Source organism: Physeter macrocephalus, chromosome 5 (genome assembly GCF_002837175.3).
Source record: "Physeter macrocephalus isolate SW-GA chromosome 5, ASM283717v5, whole genome shotgun sequence".
NCBI classification, from domain to species: Eukaryota; Metazoa; Chordata; class Mammalia; order Artiodactyla; family Physeteridae; genus Physeter; species Physeter macrocephalus.
This window is the reverse complement of record NC_041218.1, coordinates 60,667,338-60,684,874: the sequence shown is the minus strand read 5'-3', so window position 1 is coordinate 60,684,874 and position 17,537 is coordinate 60,667,338. Positions and strand designations below refer to the sequence as shown.

General features: G+C 40.6%; 1 protein-coding gene across 17 annotated transcripts in view; it reads right to left on the bottom strand.

The window, feature by feature from the left end:
* The window catches only part of DYNC1I1 (dynein cytoplasmic 1 intermediate chain 1), a 495,519-nt gene that overhangs the window by 304,069 nt on the left and 173,913 nt on the right, over positions 1–17,537 (bottom strand). For 12 of the 17 annotated variants that reach the window (XR_008617419.1, XM_055085000.1, XM_055084998.1 and 9 more), the window contains 2 exons: positions 4,972–5,088; positions 3,477–3,515 (listed from right to left, as the gene is read on the bottom strand). Coding sequence is in view for 16 of the 17 variants with exons in the window: in XM_055085000.1 (XP_054940975.1) it covers positions 3,477–3,515; positions 4,972–5,079 (147 nt within the window). In the remaining variant the exon portion in view is untranslated. The remainder of the gene's footprint in view (positions 1–3,476; positions 3,516–4,971; positions 5,089–17,537) is intronic. The other 5 variants (XM_055085003.1, XM_055085007.1, XM_055085006.1 and 2 more) reach the window with 1 other exon arrangement.

The window sequence follows — 17,537 nt, the reverse complement described above, 5'->3', positions numbered from 1 at the left end:
ACAGAATCTGTTTTTTTTTTAATTTATTCTAACTTTAATCATTTTTTTAAATAAATTTATCTATTTTTTTTTTTTATATTTATTTTTGGCTGTGATGGGTCTTTGTTGCTGCACGCAGGCTTTCTCTAGTTGCGGCGAGAGGTGGCTACTCTTCATTGCGGTGCATGGGCTTCTCATTGCAGTGGCTTCTCTTGTTGCGGAGCACGGGCTCTAGGCGTGTGGGCTTCAGTAGTTGTGGCACGTGGGCTTCAGCAGTTGTGGCTCACGGGCTCTACAGCGCAGGCTCAGTAGTTGTGGTGCACGGGCTTAGCTGCTCTGCGGCATGTGGGATCTTCTCGGACCAGGGATCGAACCTGTGTCCCCTGCATTGGTAGGTGGATTCTTAACCACTGCACCACCAGGGAAGTCCTAACTTTAATCATTAAGCATTCAAAAAACATATTAGAACATAAACCGCGTGTCAACATGCATGGCCAGACACTGCAAAAATAGCACACCCGAACTCCATCTCCAATGTGTCACTCCCACGATACAAGGTGTCTCTACAACTCATTCTCTGCCTTCTGCCTTTTTTAATTCTTAAGGAAACAGACAATATAATGACGAATATTAGTAAGGATAAATGTCCATCTAGACGTAACAGAAGCTTAGGAAAGCCATCAACACTCAAAGTTGACCAGGAAAAATGCAAAGTTAGGTAACTGGGACTTATTGGAAATAAAGGCAGTTCCTAACTGTTACCAACTAGCACCTTAAACTAAACAATGTGTTACTTCTTCCAAGGCAGTTATACCAAGCCCTAATCATGAAACCTCTGGTTTTCTCCAAGTAAATACTAAAGAGTCCTAATACATTTTAACTCAACAAGAAGTTTTTGCATAATTGAAAATATGCTCGGTGTCTCTCCCAGCAAATGGTATTTCTGTTTGTGAAGAGTCATCACAGCTGAGACCCAGAGAGGGTATGTGAAGAAAGAAAATTTGTCAGCCGAGAATTGTCAGTCATTTTTCCAAAGACAGCTGCGTAGCTGTTAGACGAACAAGTGAGGAAAGGTCAGGAAGCCTCTGTCCATCTTACCTTGCAGCAATTTGGCAGAAGGCCAAGGACAGGACGAAATTTCAGGGTGGCCTCATTAAGCACACCTCATTGCTTTAAAGCCAATTTTTCATGACATTGGCTCTGTGTCTTAAATGGTGACCACTATATTTATTTTAAAATCAGATTTCATCCATAATACCACAACCAAGAAAGCAGTTGACATCCAAAGACACAGAGAGTGTAATTTTATACATGTACACAGTTTTCTGGATTCTGCAGAGACAACCAACCTGGGTGGTCCCACTTCACACTAGTTTTCAGTCATGGCAAAAAACTGTCACTCAGATTAGCATTAAAGAGCATTTCGTTTCCTTTTTATTCTAAACTTGTTTTACTTAGAATATAAGCCTAAATAAAGTTTGAAAATATCAAACTTATAAGCTTAAGGCTATTTCTAACTCTCTACAAACAACACAAAAACTAGAAAATCTTAAACTTAGGAGTCAATGACCGTGGCCAGTTAACTAGAGCATTCCACAGACTCGGGATCTGAAGCTTCCAAGGAAATGTGCAGAAAAAAATTCCGGTCCTTGGAAAGAACGTCTGTGACCAGCATCTCAGACCTGCCCTAACTAGTTTAGGTGCTCATTCATCCATTCACTCGTTAATTCTATAACCCTTTATTGAAGGCCTACTATGTGTCAGGATCTGTGCTGGATATTGACTCAGTGATGAAAAAATACAACCCTGTCCCCAAAAGCTTGTGCTCTATTAGGAGAAAAAGACAAATGATCAAGCAAATGGTGCTAAATAATTTGATAAGGTCAAGGATAGGGTACAGGACTAACTCAGTCATGTGTTAGAGAAAGGTATTAGAGAAGGCTTTCCAGAGGAAGAGACAGCTGAGATGAGAACTGAAAGACATGTGGTTAACAGAACAGCAAAAGCCAAGGGAAGAGAATGTTCATAAACTTCCTGTCAACAGAGAGCATGGCCCATAAGGTGTAATGTAAGAAGCTGAGTCTACCTGTAATGTGGATTTAGGGAAAAAGGAGATGGAATGGAAAGGGGGAGAGCTATTGTGCCTGTCTAGGACCCATGATCAGTTTAAGCTGGAGAAAGGGTGGTGAAAGAATGACCCCAGGTTTCTGATTTGGACAACTGGCTTGGCTGGAAGAGGGGGTCCTTCCTGAGACTGGAGATAAAGGGGGACCACTTCTGAGGCTTAGCCCCCAGGGGCATAAGAGCATTTGAAAAAGAAGGATCAGAAGAGATTATTTCCAGGTTTCTTTCAGCTACAAAATGCCATCATCCCAGGAAACTAGGGGCCTTGAGTTATAAGACCCTTCTAATAATGGGGCATTTCTGAATAATGGCCTCCCTAGCATTGATCCTGACGAATGTATGCAGCCATTCTATGGGCCCCATTTAGGGTCCATCTCAGGAGCAGAGTAACAGCTGTTTCCTTACCAACCAGATCCTCTGTGTCTTTCACTGCTCTACATCATCTCCTTGGATCATTACAGAACTCCATGAGGAAGGACCCACTCTTCTCTCCATTTTACAGAAGGGAAACCAGGTTCAGAGAGGTCCCAGACTCACTCACGGCCATTCTGCGAAGGGCAGAGCCAGGTTTCCTAGTCACATTCAACTTGAAAGCCTCTGTATAACCACTGAGTTCTGCTGCCTCTGCCTTACAACACTGGCTTCTCAGAACAAACCAAGTCATCACAGTCTGACCCAAGAAAAGATCTTTTGTGGGGGAGATGGGCTGTAGAGGGACAGGACTGAAAGCCAGGACACACCTTCAGGATGATGCAGTTCAGTGGATCCCAAAATCTGGTCCTATTTAGATATTTCAAATCAGAGACTCAGGAAGGGAGGCTGGGATTCTACATTTGCCATGGGACTCCAAAGAGCAGAGTCAGGCTTCAACCACCCTGTCAATTTAGAAATGAGGAAACTAAGACTATGTAAAACTTTAATTCCAGAACTAGGTAGAGGCCCAGGAAGGCCCAGAGTCCAGGTGTTCCACACCCTCCACCACCTGCCGTCCCCAGTCTGCCAGGGCTCTGTCTGTTGCGTAACAAGCTAAACCCCCATCAAAGCTGCGTGGTATAGGAACAAAAAGGGTGGCCTGTTTCTACCAGTCTTGTTTGCCTGTAATTTCCCCCCAAAATGTGTAAAATGACGAGGATGAAGCAGACAGCATAATTTGGAACCAGATTTCCCATATCACTTCGTATTTTGTGGTAATTCTATGGAATTCAAGTTGGATATTAGAATGTCAGTTTAAAAGGAAACCGGTTATTAGTAAAGGATAACAGGTGCTTTAAAACTACAGTAAGTGTTGACATCTGAAGGAAAGGGAACATAATAACTTAATGCTTTTTTTGGCTTTGCATGGAAATGAATAGCCATTCCTTGTCAATTCTCACCTCTACTTCACTCAAGACTGCATATGTAACAGCAAAGATCTGTGAAGGAAAAACATTACGCTCACTGTCAAGGACAAATAAACTATGACATCAATCAAAGTGTAATGGTACCAAGAGAAGCAAGATACCAGAAGGCTAGAGAACAACTGCAATTATGTTTTACTTTGTTGGAAAATAATTGTTAGAAACCTTTTACCTTGTTCTCCCAGCCTTATAGTGTGAAATAGCACTTAGCTTGTAAGGCATCAAAACCCATTCTTCTTTTCGCTTAAAGAAAAACTCTGAGTAGGGAAGCAGCTCTGGTTTGTATACACACAAGCATATCACTCTGTATGTAGTTTCCTTCTTAGAAAACTACTCAAAAATATCTGTGGCATCTGGTTTTTGTACAAGATGTGGGCTATTTCTACACCACCACAACAAACTGGAGAATTAAAAATAAGCTATTTGTTGGATTCTGATAGTAGAAAAAAACATGATATGGCAGCAAGGCATTGAATTGGGAATCAAGGGTCCTGGATTCGGGTCTAGCAGGCAGAAAAGCTACATTTCACCTCTGGGTTTCTGCTGCTTTGTTGGCATAAAGAAGGGCCTTAATGGAAGGGCTCTAAAATCTCTTCTAGATTTAACATTTCACATAGCAGGGTCTACTATACCATCCACCCCCTTACCAAAGGAGAAAAATGCAGCTTTCCCTTTACCAGACCTAGGATTCTTATTTACCTTGAAAAAAATATACATTTAAGAAATCATGGTAGTGGGATGAACTGGGAGACTGGGATTGACATATATACACTAATATATATAAAACAGATAACTAATAACCTGCTGTATAGCACAGGGAACTCCACTTTGCTGTACAATAGAAACTAACACAACATTGTAAAACAACTATACTCCAATAAAAAAAATTTTTTTAATAAAAATAAATAAATTGATGGAAAATACTTTTCAAAAAAAAAAAGAAAAGAAATCATGGTAATCCACTGGCATCATTGTCTATTTTTCTCCTAAAATGTTCTGGCCAGTAGTTTTTTTAAAACCTTCCCTTGACATTAACACTTATTAAGTAGTAACTATATCCTAGGTATTGCTAAGTGCTTTATAAGATTAACTTTTTTAATCCTCATGATCAGACAAAATAAACACACTGCTATTCCTATGTTAAGCATAGGGAACTGAGACACAGAAAGGTTAAGGAATTTCTAACAAGAGCGGTATCACAGACCACTTTCAGGGTTCTATTCAAGTCTGGGGTAAACCAGGGGTTTGGGACCTCTGGACCAAATGCTATCTACCATTTATGTGGTACCTGGCCACTACATGGCAGATGTCAATGACTTTACTACTCTGAGTATGTAGACATCACTCATGTTATGCAGGTATTGTAAAAGCATTCTTTTACAGGGTCCTCTTTATCCATTTGACCAGCCTCTTGGAATCAAGTGATTCTCCTTTCTCCCTACCCCCCAACACCCCAGCACCCAGTACTTACCTCTTTCTTTTTCCTCTCCTCTTCCTTCCGTTTCTTCTCTTCTCTTATCTGTGCTAAGCGCTGTTTTTTGCGCTCTAGCTCAGCTTTTAAGTCACTTTTGTCAGACATGTTGGTTTCCTTGGAACAAAAGAAGAAAAAAAGTGAATATACACAAACAACTTCTATTATCATCACAAAAATCATTCAAAAGGAAATCAAGCTTGAAAATAGAACTTTCTGGCAATAACAGATTGTATACCTTAGCCTCTGCTGATGAATCAAATAAGTTAGATCTGGTCTCCCTCTATATAAAATCTTCCCTTTTCATGTACACATAAATATTTGAAAAAATACAATGTTATAGTCTATTCTGGTCTGAAGAATAATAGCAACTTACTTCAGAATAAGTAACACATTTTCTGTACAAGTTTCTTAACAAGTAAACAAAAAGTTAATAAGAGAATCAAAAAAGAACCATCACCATGACTTCCAATTTAGACGACAGTGGACCAATTCATCCCCACACTGAGAAAAGAAAATAGGCTGTCATAAACTCTTAGACACATGCCCTGCTCAAATTTCTATGGGCTCAACAAACATTCCTCCACTGAGACTGGGCACATGGAGATTTCATTTTGCCTAATATTATATGCATCAGGGAAGACAGCCACTGAAGACCTAACATGTTAATCTTCTTTTCCTGTAAAACTCCTCCTGAACTGTCAAAATTAATTTCATCTCCAGTACAAACCTATTTCTATAAAACTTTCATTTGCATACTGAACGCAATATTGCTTATCCTGGCACTTTCCCTTTTCAAAGCAAAAGATATTTGTGAACACATGAATGAGGAGACAACACCATGGCAAGTTCTTGGGACAATTTATCTGAACAAGATTTTTTTTTTTTGCGTTACGCGGGCCTCTCACTGTTGTGGCCTCTCCCGTCGCAGAGCACAGGCTCCGGACGCGCAGGCTCAGCGGCCATGGCTCACGGGCCCAGCCGCTCTGTGGCATGTGGGATCTTCCCAGACCAGGGCACACACCCGTGCCCCCTGCATCGGCAGGTGGACTCTCAACCACTGCGCCACCAGGGAAGCCCCGAACAAGATTTTTAATGTTAATGGTGATGATGATCCTAGTGGTGATGGTGCCAGAAATTTCAAATAAAATGAGTTTGGAGAAGATTCTCACCAATTACAATGATTATATTTGTCTCTTTTCTGCTCCCAACTGGAAACTAAGAAAATGGAGACACTGAGACATGAAGAACTCCTCTCTGACCCAAATTCCTAAAATAAAGTAAAAAAAAAAAAAACTAACCATAAATGTCACGAGTATTCATTTGCATATTACTTGTATGCAACTATGATGAATATATAATGTGTCCCTGAGTAGATGACAAAACGAGGGAAGGCAAAAAAAAGCATACAAAGCAATGAAAAATCCTCAAACTTACGGTCACTGTCTTTACAAGGTAATCAAGAACCTGCAGTCACCCTAAGACACTTTCAGATGAATACACACAGTTGGGAAGTGTACTGTGTTCCTACTGTCCTACCATACACATTCTTGCTCATAATGTGATGGTAAAGATTTGTGAAATAATAGCAATAATCATCATGATAATCAATCTCTGCTATTCATGATCATGCTCTGCATTTTTCAACAAATATGTGTTGAATATTTAATCTGTGCTAGGCATTCTCTAAGGTATCGAGTACAAAGATGAGCAGAGACAGATTCTTTCCTTCAAGGAGTACATAACTCAACTTTGTGAGCATGTGGTGTGGCTGGAAATGCTCCTTGAGAGATCGGCTTACTGATTACTGAGTGCCAGATACTTTACATTTATTATCACATTTAATCACAACAATCCAAGGAGACCAATATTATTGTGAATGCCTTTTTCACAATTCAGATAAAGGAGACTCAGCAAGACCAAAGACTGCGTAGTCCATACATGGAAGGACTTCAATTCAAGCATGTCCGTGCTCTGCACTGCTACACTCCACTGATCGCCAATGTTCAAGATCAGAGGGGATGCAGAACAAGAGAATAATCAAGATCTGGGGGAGTGGGCGAGGGTGAGCTTTAAGGAAGAAGTGGAATTTGAACTGGATATGGAAGGAGGTCAGGAACTAGCACAGGAAAGGGAGATAGAGACACACAAAGGCCTGCGGAAGAGAGAACCAGCAGGCTGTGTACAAGAGACACAGATGAATCCAAGTCAAGAAATACAAACTTTAGTTGGTAAGAATGGACCTGTGGAGGCAAGTGGCAAAGACCTGAAAATACGGAAAAGTGAGTTCCATTGGGTGTCAAGAGGGTTGGGAAATCAGCAGCTCTTTGAAAGAGAAAGTGACAAAACAAACACAGAATACAAATTTGCTTAAGCCTATTCTTGTCCCTGCCTGGGAAACAGATAGGAGCAGAAACTAGAAATATGCAAGCTGCGGGGAGGCTGGTGCCAACATCTATCTGGGTCGATTGCACCTGCACCGGCATGGTAGGTGAACGTAGAGACAGAATGTGCTGGGAATGTGGACTGAAGAGAGCCCAGCCAAGAAGGAAGCCGTGACTCTTGGTAGCCTTTAGATGTGGAAGTAAATGAGAAACATTCAGTAACAATTCAACTTTGAGACTGTCAAGAGGATGTCAGTGAAACTGGGAAGAGAAGGCAAATAAGGAAGTGATGAAAAAACTTTCAGTGTGTCATAATTTAAGTGTCAATAGGACTTCTGAGCAGAAAGAATGCAGAGATACAACATTGCAGGTGGGACGAGAAGCTGGATGGGGACTGGGGCTGTGGAATGGAGCGTGAAGTCTCCTGCCAAGGCCTATTTAAACCTGAGTCACAAATTCATTGTCCTACAGGTGCCAAGTAGATAACTGAGGAAACAAAGCAGTGACGGAGGCCAGCCAGAGAGGAAACATCCTGCCTGTAGGAAGCAGCTCTATCCGGTTCCAATTTGATGGTTGACATGGAAGAACATGGAACCAAGCAGTTAGATCTGATTTTTTCCCCAAGAGAAGCCATAGAACTGATAAAAGTAACGTTTACCACTAAAACACTGTTAGCCAGTAATTTTCAACACCAAAAAACCTGACAGGAGAAAACTAGAACCTAATTCCAGAAGGCATCTGAGAAGTTACATATATTCTTCCCCAATGGGGGCCTATCTGATCTACGTTTTCGATATTATTCTCTGTCAAAAACGAAATGTCTGATCAGAAAAATTACTGTTAAAGCAATAGTTGTGTCACCCTATGTTGAAAGCAGCCAGTGGAAACTTCTTAGAAAAACTTTAGAATTCTCTAAGAAGTTTCCCTCTCCTCCACATTCCCTAACTTTTATCTCCCTTTCCCAGTCCAACAAAAGTATCTGGCATGACTTCAGTTACATATTATGGTTGTTAAAGAGCAAACCATGTAATAGAACATCCTGTATTTGTTGTGATTTTCTTGAGAAGGACTTCATTCAACAGTGGGAAGTAAGGTGTATTCTCAGTACATTTCTGCAAAGGGCAAAGGTCTTCTTAAAACTGATAAATCTGTCTGACAATGTTGGTCATTTAAGTTGGTGTTACCAGCCATAGAGCCAATATTTTTAAAATAAACCACGATAACACCAAGGGAACTTTAAAAAAATTATGTTACATAGTGACGTTTCAAATAACACTTCACTTTTTAAAGGCAGTAGAAGCACAACGTTAAAAGACCGCTATAGAGAGTACCTTCCACTTATTTTTGGATTTTTGGATCTATTCCAAACTAGACACTTTGCATCAACACCTGGGAGAATAAGAAATCTCAAGAGAACACCTTGTAAAGGGTTTGGAAAGTATACATTAGAGTAAATGAATGGGCCTTTACACACAGTGAAATGGCTTAAATAGTGGCACTAAATGCAGTGTCAGCACTGAACTCCCTAGGCTTTCCCGGGGGACGGGGCTTGCCAGTCTGACCCACTAAATCTCCCTGCACATTAAACAAAGCAAATCGAGGAACAAAGAATGGAGGACACGAGTTATAGAGCTTCCTGGGGCTAATGTAGGTCATTGCAAAGGCAATTTTGGTGTTCCCAGTTCAAGGAAATAAGAGTCAAAGCTACCTGCTGCTAATTATTGCTCACTTGCTGCATACACACAAAAAGCAGGTCTCTTTCATTTACAAATGGCAAGGGGTCAAGTAGATACATCAAACCCACCTCTAGGTGTATATCGCCTCCCTGTCTGATCATCCACCTACTCTCCCACCCCCAGCCAACGACAGCTCAACTCTACCCTGGCTTAGGAAGACTTACAGCTGTCTCGCCCCAGCTCCATCCATGCCGGGGTCAGTTGATGCACTGTTTATGGTGCCTGTCCAGCTCTCCTCCTAGCAGAATCCTATGTTCTGAATTTGCTTTCCAGGGTGACACTTCTTTTGCCCACATTCTCTCACAACCTACCTGCACCTGCCCGATTCATTATCCTATTCCCTCCCACGTCTGCATCTCAGCTCTTGCTCTCCTGCAAGTTCTCCAGCTATCACTGAGTATAATCCAATGTCACCTCTTTTTTTCTCTTTTCTCATCCTCCAAATTACCCCTACCTGACAACAGAAATCTCAACAGCTACTCCATTTACTCTGGACTCCATACCCTAATTCCCAACTGTAACTTTTTTCAAATTTAAACTCCCTACTTCTGAGTTCCCTCTTTTCCCCTGGTTCACCTTATATCCCCTTGTTTCACTATGACTCATCTCCATCCATCCTCCCGAGTGTTTCAGTTCTCACATCTTTTGTTTCAGCCCATCTTTGAGCTCAGTAAACTGCCATCGTTATCATCCAAGTAAATGAATCAATATAAGTCAAGAGCTTAATACTGTGCCTGGCAAATATTAAACACCTAAGAAAAGTTGTCTGTCCTCTTCCTTCTTCTCTTTCTGCCCCTCTTCCCCTTCCTCCACCTCCTCTTTTTCTACTATTATTATTAGTATTACTATTTTTTACCCGGCAAACTCTTTCCCCCAACTCCACCCTAATTCAATATCCAAAACCATCACTCGAAATTCACTGCAAAGGATCTAAACCTAAAAAAAACTTTAATAACAAACAAACAAAACAAATCAAGCTCATAGACACAGAGAACATATTGATGGTTCTCAGAGCTGGGGGTGAGGGAATGAGTGAAATGGGTGAAGGTACAAACTTCCAGGGAGAAAACAAATAAATCATGGGGATGTAACATACAGCAGTGTGACTATAGTTAATAACACTGTACTGCATATTTGAAAGTTGTTAAGAGAGTATATCTTAAAAGTTCTCAACCCAAGAAAAAAAATTATATAACTATGTATGGTGACAGATGTTAAACTAGACTTATTGTGATCATTTCACAATATGTACAAATATCAAATCATTATGTTGTACACCTGAAACTAATATAATGTTTTATGTCAATCATACCTTAATAAAAATAAATTAAATATTAAAAAGTTACAGTGAGAAATACATTAAAGGTACAGCATGCTTCTCAATCTAAAGGTTTCTTTCTTTTTTTTCCTTCTTTTTTTTTTTTTTTTTTTTTTTTTTTTTGCGGCACGCGGGTCTCTCACTGTGTGGCCTCTCCCGTTGCGGAGCACAGGCTCTGGACGCGCAATGGAATGCACATGGTTAAAGAGATGTGACTCGAAGAAAAAAATATTTTTAAACAATTAAATGTAGTCATTTAATAGTAGTAAAATTCTTCTCCATTTTTCTGTTGAACATAGGGATTACATATCAAGCTGTCCCAGGCAGGCATCCTCCCCTATCTAACCCACTTCCCCCAGAGGATGGAGAGGCACATGGAGAAATGGTTTCTTCTCTAGTTAAGAAGTTAGTTACAGGGAGGGTCACTCCTGCTGTTCCATCATAAAAATGTCTCACGGTCCTAAGTCTCAAAGACGAAAGAACGTAGAGAGGAAGGAAGGAGGAAAACATGAGAGAACAACGTGGACACTCAGGAAAGTAAAAACAAAAGTCATCTCACACCTGCCCTTTTCTTCTCAATTCACCCTGCATCTCCTTCACATTTCTTACTCCACACACATCCATAAAGAAAGGAAAATGCTCGATTTTTCTTGAACCCAACAATGAGACCCATCGCCTTCATTTCCATTTTTGCACATATGGTCATGGGATGGTTTGATCCTGTTTAGAACCAAGCGTCTAACAGAGGAGAAGCAAAGGGTTTAGCTCTGTTTACACAGCTGCCAAGCAACAGAACCTCCTGAGGCTTAGCTTTTCAACCGTCTAGATCTCTATTTCCTTTCAGTTGTCTAAGTTGGCAGCAGTTTGAGATTCCATTTCTAATGCTGGCATATGCAAATGTATTTTTAAGCTTAAAGTCAGAATCCTAGGAGGTTTAAGTCATTGCCCAGCTGTTTCCAGACGCACTGAAAAAACTACCTAGAAACAAGTTCTCTTTTCCTGCCTAAAAACAGTTGTTCCTGTCAGCTCTTCACTATCAGCTATTGAACTTTTCATCTGCCACTAGGTACATGTAAGAAATTTGATCTTTCACAACCTCCTTCCACCTGCCTGGCTTCTTATACAATATAGCTGCCTCCTTCCACTTGGATGGGAGTCCAAGGGATGAATGGGACCACAACCATTTTTACAGCTATATCACACTGTCAATAAAAAGAGGGTGAGAGAAATCTCAGAGGGAGTTGGCTGGTGAAAGATGTGGGAGGGTTATATGCTAAATTTGTACAGCCATCAGTATACTGGGAAAACAAACATTTTGATAAAATCCATCTCATGGGGGGTGCCCAGGCCTCGTCTACTCATATTGTAGATGAGTTCTCAAACGTTTGGTCTCAGCATCCCTTGAGACTCTTAAAAATTATTAGTGACCTCAAAGAGCTTTTGTTTATGTGGATTACATCTATTAACATCAACCATGTTAAACATTAAAACTGATAAAACTTTAAATACCTAATAATTCTATAATAACAACACTAACCTTTTACTTAACATAAAACTTTTATGTAAAAATAGGCACACTTTCCAAGACAAAAAAAAAATCCTAAGAAGAGGGTATTTCTTTTATATTTTCACTTCTCTTTTTAATATCTAGCTTAAAAGAAGTCAACTGGATTCTTACAGGTGTTTGTGCATTCAATCTGTTGTGATGTGCTATTTTAGTTGTAAAGAAAATCTGGTCTCACATGAATGTGTATTCTGAAAAACAATGAGTATTTGAATAGCCTCTCAAAGTAATTGTGGATATTCTTTGATATCACACCAAAAATCAACAAGTGGCAGTTTCCGAAAAGTTCAGTTGCAATCTGAACATGAAGCCACACCAGTCAATGAACTTTTTTGTGCTTTGTTACATTAAAATCCATTGGTCTGTTTTAAACTTTGAATGAATCTTTTATTCATGTATGATTTTATAACATTATGCATTGGTTATTTAGAAAATTATGCAGACTTCTCAAATATTGACACATTCCATTGTACAACATCCAAAAATCACATTTGGTACTATCCTTACCAAACTCTTCAGAAGGGTCTTTAGGTATGGTAAAGCTGTACAACTCATGGTGGCAGATATAAGTTTCCCAAAACTCTAATTTTTGCTTGAAGCTCACATTTTATCATTAGCAACAAATATTGTCAATTGTGTTCTTGAAGTGGCAAGCTCACATCATTGATTTTGGAGAAAATTTCTGCCAAATAACCAAGCCTAAATAACCGTGGTTTGTCTATGAATTGTACTTTCAAGTAAAAAATAGTGTTTCTTGAAAAAAAGGCAGCTAATTTAGCTCGCAACTCAAACACTGCACAAATGCTTTTCTCTAGACAACCACTGGACTTAGGTAAGCAGCAGAAGTGCCTTATGTGCCCCCATTTGTCACACAGAAAAGACGTGTGCTCAAGGTTAGAGATTTAATGTAACTAGTATTTTTTTTCTGCTTCATGAAGGATACTCTTAAGTGAAACTATTTGTCTTTTTAGCTGCTAGTGTGTGGCAGTGAGGTACAACACCACTACTAGGAGTTTGGTGCCCTGTCTCAGTTCATGCTAAGGTACTAGCAGTTTGACCTACCATCACTTTCACACAATCCTTGCAAATGTCAATACAGTGAAAAAGACAAAAAACATTTTAGCATTATTATGAAAATAGCTTTGACCTTACAGACCCCGAACACATCTTGGGATTCACAGGGATCCTCAAACCACACTTTGTCTTAATCTACTTCTGATAAGATGGAGTTGATTCTAAAGTCTATAGAGACATTTACTTAACAAAATTTTGCTAAGAGTTTATATTGGCAACCTAAACAGAGGGGGTTAGAGCTCTTTCTTTTGCAGAAAAGAAAAAGTAAAAGATAACAGGAATAAAATCACTGAGCAGAGAAAATTCAGATTAGAGTCAAGAAACTACAATGATTTAGAAATATATTTATAATGATTTTAAAATACCAGGAAGATCTAAGACGTCTGGATACATCATTAGAAAGACTGGATTTAGGGAGATGAGGCCTTGAAGAAAAGGTTCCATAGAACTTTGTGTGAAGGATTTCTTATTCCTCACTTGCCTACACCAGGTAATAGGTAAGGAAGACAAAGAAGCCTTCTCTCACTCCCCATTTTCCTCCCCCCATAACACACACACACACACACACACACACACACACACAATTAATGGGTCTTCTTCGCCTTGCGAAGTGAGTGAACTAAGATGGTTGTTAATAAAGTGAAGGCTTCTCTGTTACATGAGAAGCTTTTATTCTTTTAATTTTGCTGCTTTCACAATTACAATTACACGTTTGTTTCAAGATAAGAAAGTTTAAAGATTACATAATCCAGTACCAGTATTTTACCCATAAACAGGGAAACTGAGCTGCATTTATCTAAAGTGTACAACTATTAAGTGGACGAGTCAGAACTGGAAACACCAAATCTCTTTATTTCTTGAATATTTTTCATTAAACAATGCTTCCCTTTCAGGGTTTACTTATTCAAGATTTCACTCCCTTTAGTCACAAGAAAGCTCTTCTTAAACAAAAGGCACCTACGGTGGATCCTGATCAATATACTTGCAATCACTCTCTATCACCACCTGGTGGCAGCAAATGTAAATTGCATGGGAGAGCTGACAGGAGAAAAGACTTTGCCTCTGAAATTCCCAGCCACACCTCCAAGCCAATACTGGGTAGTCCCAAGCACCGCAAGAGTTTCATCTACATAGGAAGGATCTATTTATGTTAACAGAGAACAGGTTTGGAGGGAAAAAAATCTTAGTATATACATACAGTTAAATATTTGTTGAGTTTTCGAGGCTCCGCTTAATTTTATTCATATTGGGTTGGTTCTTGACTAGGAAATCAGGCAATATTTCCACAGTAAGCTGTTAGTATCTCTCTTCTTGGGTTTGTGAGCTATATGTAAGATTGTGCCTGCATAGTGTCTCTAGCCCTACTTTCATCACTTCAAGATTCCGAGCTACCCAAATTGTACTGCCTCAGCTGTAACTTGAGCACTGGTAATTGCAGCGCATTAAACAGGAGAGCCTCTCCAGCACTCAGCACAGAGGCCCATTATGCTAGAGAGAAAAATCAACCCATAGGGTATCTGCCCTCTCATCTAGTTAACAGAATAGAGACGAGAGCTCTTAAATTTTAAAGGACTCAAAACCCATTGTCAGCTTTGCCAAAAGTTCTGGAAAATTTTGAGTCATTTCTGACCGCTACAGTGCATTCCATCCATTTAAAGACTCAACGTGCTTCTCTTTGGAAAAGGAATTGTTCCTCAATTAAGAGATTCATTCATTCATTTCTTAGAGCATCTTCCCTTGGGAAACACTCAGATGATATCAAGAGTGAGCATTTCAAGGACCATCCTTGAAAGAATACAAAACTAAAGATGGAACAGTTAGGACACTGGAAGAGCAATATTTTGGCACTGGGTCCCAAAGAATCAGGGCAGAAAAGGGACTGGAAAATAGAATCAGAAGAAAGGAGATGGGAGTCTTCTGGAAAACATCACAAGGAAAACTAGAGTGAAGAAAGAAGTGAGGCCTTACACAAAGGATCCTGTAAAACACCTAACCTCAGGTTCAAATAGATGGGAAAGATGTATCACCTGCCTAGGCCAGGTGCCAGTAAAGAAGCCAAACAAAGAAGGCTACCACCACTACTACACTTTATATGAGGTTATGTATCTGTGCTCCTAGGGGTTCGAAAGCACTTCAAAGCAAATAAAAACGAGCACTCAGGGAGCACGTGCAAAGTGGCAGCTTCTCCACAGACCTGATGTGAGCTTCCTTCGGCACTTGCACAGTGGCTCCTCAGCCTGAAACTGAGCTCACAGTAGACTTTCAATAAACACTTGCTGCTATATAAATTGGTTAAAGATGGCCCGTGTACTGGCCCCTATGTTGTTTACTTCTTATCAGGCTAGGACCACTAGATTTGAGCACCCACCAGCATCAAACACAAATTCTTACACATCCAATCTCTTTAAGTATAGCTCAAATAAGCACATTTTTAGCCACTTAGAGATCTTCTGCTTTGCATACCCTGCAAAATTGCACCCACTCTCTGCCAGTCATAGATAGGACAATGCTGTGGCTACGAGAGACCTTTAGCTGCCCTTCAGCGCTCTCTGATCCACAGGCTCCCCCCTTGCGCCGAGAGCACCACCAGAACACACGGCCTCCCTCCGATTCCCTCGTCTCTTTGTGGGTGGTGGCCCCATGCTGCTGTCCCTGGAGGGTCTCCTTCTATCAGGGACAATCCCCTCTCATGCAGTCCTATCCAAGTGCCACCCATGTTGTGCCACGATGCTGCCACCTCGTGATCCTGTTTTTCCCTCGATCAGCCCTGAAATCCTTGAACTCACCATACCCCCCCCGACCCGCCGAGCCAATTTTCACCAGTCCTCCCAATTTTACAACTAGTATTTCCAAGCCTGCCCTCACCTATCCATGCCAATCCACACAGCCCAATGCCAGGCTTCACATCACTCGTCTGACAACTGCAACCCTGTCTCCGTGCAAACCTTGCTCCCCAATGACCCTCCCCATCCTCCACATGGAGTCAGAATGAGCTTTCTGTCATTCAAATCTGATGAGTACACTCCCTTGCCTAAAACATGTCATGACTCCCTTTTAGTTGCAAAATGTGTCTCAGCTCCCCATCACGGGCCCATAAGATGCTCTTATTGCCCACCTCTCGATCCACAGAGGCCTCCTCTCCCTATTTCACATTTTACTGGCAGGTACCAAGCTGTTTCCTTCCTTTGTACCTTTGCAAATTCCAGAAATGCTCTTCTCACCATTCATTACATGATGATGCCTATTCATCTTTCTCTCTCGGCTCAATCACATCCCCTCCAGAAAGACCTCCTACGGTCTCAAGACTGGGCCGAGCACTCTCCCTGGTGGCCCTAGAGCACCTGAGGCTGGCTTGCTGAGACATGAACCACATGTTCCACCTATGCGTGCCTCTGTTCTGTTCATACGATGCTCTCCTCCGGTTACACCAACAGCTCCTCTAAAGGAGGGGCCACATCTAATTTATCTCTGTACTTCTAGTGCCCAGCAGTAAGTGCTCAGGAATATCCCTTGAATTGCTAAATTACCATTAGGCAGAAGTGTGAAATTTTCCACAATTTCACTGTTGGGATTTTTCTAATCATCAGTACGTTGGGTGAGTGCACTAAGGTTTTCAATGATCCAACTCAGAAAAGTTCTTCCTTATTCTGCAACAAATCTTTATTTCCATGGGCGTGGGGGTGGGAATTGATTTTTTTCATCCATTAGGACACATGTGCATCAAACCCACAATCCTAACATTGCCTCATCCATTGTACCATCTTTTCCTAAATCACTACATCATATACCCATTGATATAGTGTTCTCCTGCCTGGCTTACATTTTTAATCTCTGTTTTTTGACTCTAAAAGGATTATTTAGCAAAATCCATTCAATTTATAATTGACACCCTCCATTGTTTATCTCAGCCAAAAACTCAGCAATCTAGAACCCAAAATGCCTTGAGGATAAATCATCATGCTGCTAGTTGGGTTTTCTCCTTAAAAGTGATATAAAAATATCATTGCTTTAGAACAGAGCCATCCATTGCACTTGAAGCTGTTTTCTCTGAGTTGCCAAGATGATAAATGAACATGTCTAAAAATAAACTAAAAATAAACGACTCTCAGGTAACCTGTGGGGCTGATCTTTAAAATAACTGATAACAAGCAAATCTTCAGACATGACTAACTTTAGCTGTGACTCCGAGTCCCTGCCTACCATCCCTATAAAGGGGCCAGATGTTCTGCACAGCAAAGTTAAATCAAGACAGCCCTGGATGCAGAAGACCTAAATAGACAGTTCCCCAAAGAAGATATACAAATTGCCAACAAACACATGAAAGAATGCTCAACATCACTAATCATTAGAGAAATGCAAATCAAAACTACAATGAGGTATCACCTCACACCGGTTAGAATGGGCATCATCAAAAAATCTACAAACAAATGCTGGAGAGGGTGTGGAGAAAAGGGAACCCTCTTGCACTGTTGGTGGGAATGTAAATTGAT